The sequence below is a fragment of the Felis catus genome, chromosome D2, assembly GCF_018350175.1.
Source record: "Felis catus isolate Fca126 chromosome D2, F.catus_Fca126_mat1.0, whole genome shotgun sequence".
Lineage (NCBI taxonomy): Eukaryota > Metazoa > Chordata > Mammalia > Carnivora > Felidae > Felis > Felis catus.
In genome coordinates, this window is record NC_058378.1 from 13,202,023 (window position 1) to 13,210,717 (window position 8,695).

At 50.7% G+C, this 8,695-nt stretch overlaps 1 protein-coding gene across 5 annotated transcripts in view; it reads left to right on the forward strand.

Moving 5' to 3' along the window:
• The window catches only part of GNG4 (G protein subunit gamma 4), a 71,075-nt gene extending 67,343 nt beyond the window's left edge, over positions 1-3,732 (forward strand). For all 5 annotated transcript variants that reach the window (XM_045039914.1, XM_019814292.3, XM_045039912.1 and 2 more), the window contains one exon: positions 3,319-3,732. In XM_045039914.1, coding sequence (XP_044895849.1) covers positions 3,319-3,447 — 129 coding nt within the window. In that variant the 3' untranslated portion in view covers positions 3,448-3,732. The remainder of the gene's footprint in view (positions 1-3,318) is intronic.
• The last annotated feature ends 4,963 nt before the right edge of the window (positions 3,733-8,695 follow it).

Below are 8,695 nucleotides of genomic sequence, written 5' to 3' on the forward strand. Positions count from 1 at the left end.
TTTAACTGAACTATAGCTGACGTACAATGTTAGATCAGTTTCAGGTATGGAATGGATTCGACAATTCTATACATTACAAAATACCACAATAAGTGTTATTATCATCTGTCACCATGCAGTGTTATTAAAATATTATTTGTATTCTCTGTGCTGTACTCTTCATCCCTGTGACTATAACTGGAAGCTGGTGCCTCCAAAGTTACATGTGTGGGGCCCCTTCCCCCAATGCCTTGGACAGATAGACTGGTTAACTATGCAGCAGCCCCCAGCGAGGCGCCCCCTTGCGGTCGCTTTCTGGAAATTCGACTATTCCCATTTGCCCAGGAAGGATGTTGACAAACATCTGAACAAGTATGATCCAGGGGAAGGAGGCTGTGATTATAATTTAGCAGGCTAGCTTCAGGCCAGCTGGATCGTGTCGTTAAAAGGTAAATGGAGGCACGGTCAAGGTTTTCAGGCGTTTGTTTGAGCATACATCGATTCAAATCAGGCAGCACAAACCAAAGTGAGTAGGAATGCTCAACCCACAGGAGCTGGGGCAAGGTTTCATAGAGAAGATGCTGAAGCAAAGCAAATAAATTGTTTGGTCATGTGGGTTCCCAGATAGCTGGTCTCCAAGGAGAGTGTGCTGGCCCAGTGGAACATTCCAGTCCACTTGGCAGTTACAGTTTGATTATCATTCAGGGGGCTACTGTGGCGTAAAAATTCTGTGGCCAGACAGCTTAGCTTCAAATCCTGGCTTTCTCGGGGCACCTGGCTGGCTCAGTCAGTCAGTTAAGTGTCTGACTTCGGCTCAGGTGGTGATCTCAAGGTTTGGGAGTTCAAGCCCTGCGTCAGAGCCTGGAGCCTGCTTCCAATTCTGTGTCTTCCTCGCTCTCTGCCCCTCCCCCGCTCATGATCTGTGTGTGTGTGTCTCTCTCTCTCAAAAAATGAATAAATATTAAAAAAAATTCTGGCTTTCTCTCCAAGGAACCTTGGGCAAGTTTTTTAACTCTTGTGCCTCAGTTTTCTCATCTGTGAAGTGGCTTTAAGAATATTACTTAAGGGACACCAGGTTGGCTCTGTCGGTTAAGCATCTTACTCTTGATCTCAGCTCAGGTCATGATCTCACGTTCCATGAGTTCAAGCCCCGCGCTGGGCCCTGTGCTGACATCGTGGAGCCTGCTTGGGATCCTCTCCCTCTCTCTCTGCCCCTCCCCTGCTCGCGCTGTCTCTCTCAAAATAGATAAACAGTTTTTTAAAAAGAAGAATTTCTGGAAAAAATTGGAAGCTAGGTCAGCTTTAAAAATCCATAGGGAATGGGGGCGCCTGGGTGGCGCAGTCGGTTAAGCGTCCGACTTCAGCCAGGTCACGATCTCGCGGTCTGTGAGTTCGAGCCCCGCGTCGGGCTCTGGGCTGATGGCTCAGAGCCTGGAGCCTGTTTCCGATTCTGTGTCTCCCTCTCTCTCTGCCCCTCCCCCGTTCATGCTCTGTCTCTCTCTGTCCCAAAAATAAATAAACATTGAAAAAAAAAATTAAAAAAAAAAATCCATAGGGAATGTATGTGGCTTGTATACACTGGAGGCTCTAAAACATTTTTTCACTCATTTGTGGAATGTTTTTAACATTCTATGGAAGATTAAGACCTTGAATGTACGGAAAGGACCTCATCTGCCTGCTGTATACTTACCCCGCCTGTAGCCCATAATAAGCACTTGCGGGCGGAACCACGTAATTGGCAGGAGGCGTTAATGCACAGGCCGTTCATCTGCCCGGCACGTGACCCAGACCTTGGGTGACATGAGCTGGGAACTTCATCTTCCTGTTAGCCAGTGTATCTCAGCCCTCTGCCGCCTCCCACTTGTCTCGTCCTCGAACACCCCTGGGCTTGAACGAGGGGGATAGTTCAGTGCGCAACTGCCTCGTGTCAGCAGGGCTTCAGGGAAGAGTGGAAGGAACGGACGAGAGGGAGCATTCTGGTCAACAGCAACTCCCTGCACAGGGGAGTGGCCGCTGTGCGTTAAAATGTGTGCTTAGAACTGCTAGGAATTTACCCAAGGGACGCAGGAGTGCTGATGCATAGGGGCATTTGTACCCCAATGTTTATAGCAGCACTTTCAACAACAGCCAAATGATGGAAGGAGCCTAAATGTCCATCAACTGACGAACGGATAAAGAAGATGTGGTTTATATACACAATGGAATACTACTTGGCAATGAGAAAGAATGAAATATGGCCATTTGCAGCAACGTGGATGGAACTGGAGGGTATTATGCTAAGTGAAATAAGTCAGGCAGAGAAAGACAGATATTATATGCTTTCACTCATATGTGGATCTTGAGAAACTTAACAGAAGACCGGGGGTGGGGGGGTAGGGGGAAAAAAAAAGTTACAGAGAGGGAAGGAGGCAAACCATAAGAGACTCTTAAATACTGAGAACAAACTGGGGGTTGATGGGGGGTGGGAGAGAGGGGAAAGTGGGTGATGGGCATTGAGGAGGGCACCTGTGGGGATGAGCACTGGGTGTTGTATGGAAACCAATTTGACAACAGATTATATATAAAAAGATAATAAGATAAAATAAAATGTGTGGTTAGAGGGGCACCTGGGTGGCTCAGTCAGTTAAGCATCCTGCATCTTGATTTTGGCTCAGGTTGTGATCTCACGGTTCATAAGTTCGAGCCCCGTGTCTGGCTCTGCACTGAATGCACGGGGCCTGCTTGGGATGCTCTTGCTCCCTGTCTCTCTGTCTCTCTGTCTCTCTGTCTCTCTCTCTCTACCTACCCCTCCCCCACTCATCCTCTCCCTCTCTCTCTCTCAAAAATAAATAAATAAACAAGAAAAGTGCACTTAGAGTACATAACTTATGTGTGTGATACAAAATATGCTAATAACATGTGTTCTGTTGAGTATGAAGTGACTCACTACGTGGTCATGAGAGGGAATTGCAATCAAACCATTCACAATAATAATACTGAATACAATCCCACTGGCCTGCCCAGGGCCAGCACTCGGCTTTACCCGCCTAGAAGTGGATTAGCAGAGTAATGGGAAGCTAGCGGCCTGGGGTCTCCACTCATCACGCAGTGGAGAACAGAACAGGGATGTCTGGACCTTCCCTGCTGGCTCCTCCTTCCTCTCTGGAGGTTGATCCGCCATCCCTGGGCCACATCCCTTTCCCCAAAGGCACATTTGAAACCCAGTCTCCTCTGGGTTTGCACAGACCCCGTCTCTCCGGGTCGGGAACGGCCTGTCCTTGGGCTGGTCCACCCGGCCGCCTCTGCACCGGACCCGCGGGAGCTGGCCCCTAACCGACACCTGTGCTGTGTCCCCCGCAGGTCTCCCAGGCAGCTGCGGACCTCCTGGCCTACTGCGAAGCCCACGTACGCGAAGACCCTCTCATCATACCAGTGCCTGCGTCAGAAAACCCCTTCCGAGAGAAGAAGTTCTTTTGTACCATTCTCTGACTCCGCTCGTTATGAAGCGTCTCCTTGTGCATCAGGAAACTCCCCGGTAGAGCCCGCATGTTCTTAGCGTTGGGGGTTCCAGTCACCCCCATCCCCGGCCTCTCTTCATCGGTTTTCTTCTCTGCGTTCAATTTCACCACTTCTTGCCCTTCTCGTGTTATTTGCGTCATCGGCAAAGAAAATCGACGTTTTTGTAACAAATAACAAATAAGTATGGGTTTAAGGGTTGCATTTCTTTCTAAACAGCAACTCCCGTATTTAAATACATCGAGCTAATACACTGTACCTTCAATACTACAGTATTTATTGAATAAGATAATTTATTGGAAAGAAAAACTGTACTTGGCAATCCCCCCTTCACAAATAATTCACTATCGAATGAGAGCAGTTTGACCAACTAGGACACATGGGTAAATGTTCCTCTCTCTTTTCATCCACCAGCTCTATGTTCCCTGCTTTACCGTCCTCCTGTTAGGGAGGAAATGACCCACAGCGTCAAAGGGTTTCCCTAATATGTGTCTCACTGGGACCATGTGGCCCGAACCCCGATGGGGACGCAGGTCCCCATTTCCCCCTGATTATCACGGGCCACTTGGGAGGTGGGCTTCCTACGAATGTGGACACCGGGTGAATATTGCAGCAGGCTTAACTGTCAATGTGCCCCAGCTGGGCCAGCCAGGGGCACCGGCTCCCTTCTCCACGGGCCACCCCTTCCTGCCCCCCTTTTCTGGCTCCTCCTCAGTCGTTCTCATGTGGGCTGCACGGGGCCCCGCGGAGTTTCACCAGGGTGGCCCAGCACAGTGATCCGCAGGGACAGCAGCTCACTAGCGCGCTGTCCGCTGATCTGAGCGTTGACACGTATTCACTTATTCCGTCCTCCGGCAATCCGTAAAACGCCACGAGGGCATGTCTGTTTTACAGAGTGGAAGACTGAGGCACAGATTCTGTGCTTTCCCCAAGGCGATCGTTAGTAAGCAGGAACACCAGGGCTTGAGCTGAACCCCAGGGCTCCCTGAACCCCCGAGCCACGCTGCCTTTCGGCTCCACCCGTCTGCGGGTAAACAGGCCTGCAGAGCGCCTGTACCACAGGCTGTGCGGCACCTTCGCCGGGCCCACTCTGCAGCAACACCTGTCCCCCCATCTTGGCCAGGAGGAGGCATGTGGGTGCACGTAGCTTACGGACGATGACAGATATGCGGATGCTCCAGCGGCAGGCCGGACGGCTCTTGGTTTTTCTGAGACAAACTTGCAGACCCCGCCTGAAACAAAAATGACAGAGGAGAATAAACCATGGGGATAGAGAGCTCCTTGTCCAAGTTTGTGAGGTTCCTCTTGTGTAGAAACTGCCTCACTCCCTGGCGCTGACAGCAGCTGGCTGTGTGATGCGGGGCAAGCCGCTGTGTGCCTGGAAGGTTCTGACCTGCTAATCGGGGATCACGGTCATTACTAGGGGCGCCTGGGTGGCACAGTTGGTTAAGTGTCTGACTTCAGCCAGGTCACGATCTCGCGGTCCGGGAGTTCGAGCCCCGCGTCGGGCTCTGGGCCGATGGCTCAGAGCCTGGAGCCTGTTTCCGATTCTGTGTCTCCCTCTCTCTCTGCCCCTCCCCCGTTCATGCTCTGTCTCTCTCTGTCCCAAAAATAAATAAACGTTGAAAAAAAAATTAAATAAATTACTAAATGCCGCAATGTAATAGTGGCAGGAAAGCAGGACTTCAACGAGGCCCCGGTTTGGCCGGAGGACTACTGTCAAATTGCCCACAAAAAGCCAAATATGATTTCAGATCAGTGAATAACTTGCCGCCTTGCAAATGGCTTTAGTGCATTTTTATTCTTCGCTTCTTTTGCTGAGAGCTGCTCTTTCACACCTAGTGAGGTCAGAAGCCGTGCGCTCAGACTGTGCGGAGTTGTATGCCGTGTGTGATAAGAAGACTTCAAACCCTTCCGTATCTCGGTTTACGACCAGGATCTCTTTATCCCGTGGTCCATGTCAACATCATTAACCTGATAAAGCAAAGCACAATTCATAAAAGCGCATCAGAGAAACCGAGAAAGTGGGGCGGCACGGAGGCTGGCTAAATCAGGTCAGGAAGAAAACTGTGCTTCTAGGCTTCCTCTGAACTTTCTCTCCTTTGTGTTTAACTTTCACTGTCTCTCCTTTCTCCCCCTTTGTCCTTTTCCTCCTCTCTTCCTTACCTTCCTCCGCGAGATGCTTTTTTGTCTTTGTACTCACACCTTTTTCTCCCAAACTTGCGGCAGTGTGGGTGGTCTGTCCCTTGTCCCTTCTAAAGTGTCCCTGAACTCAGTGCCATCTTCCTAAAGACAAGGTCATGCACGTCAAGGTCAGGTCAGGCTTTGAGGCAAGGTCAGGCTATGAGATACACAAACATGTGAATGAGCCCTTCGCCCCGCTAGCAGTCACTGGGGAGTGAACAAAAGGGGGTGCCTCTGCAGTGGACAGTTGTCACTTTGTGATCGCAGTCCGGCCAGCATCTGACCTCCTTTCCTATAGGGGGAGATCACCCCCTACACATAAACTTAGTGGGGTGCAGTAGAACTCCCATTCATTGTGGATGCTGGAGGGGGGACGTCTTCCCTGTCTCTCAGGGGCACCCCCTTTCCAGCACCAGACTGGCCAGGGAGGGGCCAGTGACCTGACGCCAACTGCTAGGACTCCTTTGCCTGGACCTATAAGCTCAGAGCAAATGGCACAGCAGTGAAAAGATGCTGAGATTCGTTTTATGGGATCTGCGGTGGTCCAGCAGGGAGGCATCTAAGACGGGCAGGGATTCTGTGCCCACTGCTAACAGTGTCCAGGGATGGCAGAGTCCTGAGTAGACCATTCCTGCTCCATTGCTTGGTCCCACAATCCCCCACAATCGCGCCCCTCCCCCCCCCCCCCCGTCCTTCTAGGTCCCCTTTCTAGCTCCTTTCTAGCCTCCAAGCTCCATCCACTAAATTTCTTATTCCTCCATGAAATAGCCTGGGTTGGATGTACCGATCCTATGATCTAAAAACCCCGTATGTCAAGGGCAAAACCCAGCAAGCTGATCTATGCTGTTGCAAGTAGGGGACTATTAATTACTCTTTAGGGGATGGGAACCAGAAGGAGCACAAGCGGAGCTTCTTGGGATGTTCTGTTCCTTGACCTGGTTGCTGGTGACCTGGGTGCGTCCGGTGTGTGAAAATTCTTCGAGCTGTACCCTTCTGATTGTGCGCTTTTCTGTACGTATGTTACGCTTCAATAAAAACTTAGTTTTTGTGGCTAGCAATCAATCCTACTGGGTTCTTTTGTTTCGTTTTTTGACACTTCGCTCAACTTTTTACTCCTCTTTAGGTAGAACATCATTAATGGAGCATTTACGAGTGTATTTGACAACATTTTGAAATTTGAAATACGTCTAATCCGCAGCTATCTGGCCAGAGAACTGGCTTTCAGCAGAAGGCAGATGGTTCCTTGGCAGTAAGATGTTCGAGTGCCATGCTGTGCCAGCCGTGTCTTTTGGGAAAACGGTGAGGAATCCCGCTGAGAATTCCCACTTGGATCAGCCTCTCTGTAAATGAGGCCGGTGACGTCCCTCCCGGCCCCTCCTGCCTCCTGACCATCAGGAGTGAATGCAGGGGGTGGCCGGCCACAAAACCCTATTCTCAAACACCACCTCTGAAGGAAGGCACGGCAGCAAAGGCACCAGCTGGCCCCACGACAATGGTGCATCTTCCAAACGCAGCCCCTGGCCGCCCACCCCGTAGACACACGGAGACAAACATGGACTTTTCAACTGGGCTCCCGCTTCAAGGTCCCCTTCCCAGCCTCTGATTGCTTCTGAGGGTCCCCCAGCGCTGTCTCCTTTGCTCCCAGCTACCACGTGGCCAGTGTCCTTGCAGAGAGTGAACGTTGAATCCCAGGGTGATCACAGACTAGCTTCGCGCGGGGACTCCCGCTACACGAGTCAAGACATCTTCCCGTTGATTCTGGACTCCAGCCCCCACGGAACACAATGCTGAGTCCAGGAATCGTCAGCAGCCTCCCTCCGAGGAAGCCGCGGGAGGGGCGCAGACCAAGGTCGAAGGAATTTTGTTCTGGTGACTCTTCAAATTCGAGATGAAAATAATAATAATAATGGCAATAACTAACATTTTGACCTGGAAAGAATAGGGACTATTTATTCACACTCCCATTCCCTTCAGCTCTTCAGGATGTTGGGAAGATACCAGATCATGGGTATCTTTTATGGAGGACCAGAACGAGGCTCCCTACCCTGGCCCGGGAGCTTCGTCCCCTGGGGGCCATGCCGCTCGGCCCTCCCCGGGTTGCACAGCCAGTAGCGGACCATAAACGAGGCGTGTGCCCAGGTTCAGTGTTTCTGGAGATAAGTGTGGATGAGCCAGTGTCAGCCCCCATGGGTCAGAACCGAACATCCCATCCGGGTTCTGATAAAACCCTTACACCTGATTCTGTTTTAGCTGTAAGTCACTAGTACTAACTTTTAAAATTTTCAAGCCCGTGTATGGTAATTAACCACACACCGATGTTACTGTAACCGCTTACCTTCAAGGATTCTCATTTGAAGGAGTGGCCTTTATCAGCCCAGCCTGCCCTGGCCTCCAGTAATTCCCCAGAGTGGCTTTCACACCTCACTCCCCCTCCAAACCCTGTGCTCATCCACACTGGCCATTATTCAAGCCTACCTCACCAACCCTGATCCCTGCTGCCACAGGGCCTTTGCACCTGCTGCTAACTCTGCCTAGTACACCCTTCACTCCTCCCTTTGCCAGGTCTACTTACTTTTTAGATCTCAGCTTGAACATCAGTGAGGGTTCAAGCTTTCCTGACCCCTCCGACCAAGTCAACGGTGTTTATAGGTTCTTACTGTGCTGTGGAGCTCTCCATACAGCGCTTTTTTTTTTTTTTTTTTTTTTTTACATTTGTATATGTGATCACTCTGCCCATCTGCTTCCCCAGCTACACTGTAAACTCCATGAGGGCAGGGCGTTTATTCACAGGTAGCCCCAGCACCTACCATATCCGCTGACACATGAGAGGCACTCCATAAGCATTATCTACATAAATGCATGCAAGTCCCTGCTAGTCGTTTCTCGACACCAAGTGCTTCTCTTTCAGGGTTCTCCAGAAGCTGCTAACTCCTGAAAGAGCCCTCCGAAGACCCCGTGAAACAGAACCCAAGGGAGGGAGGGAGGAAAGCCGTTATTTGTTGAGTGTTTACATCTGCCAGGCACCAAGCCAAGGAGT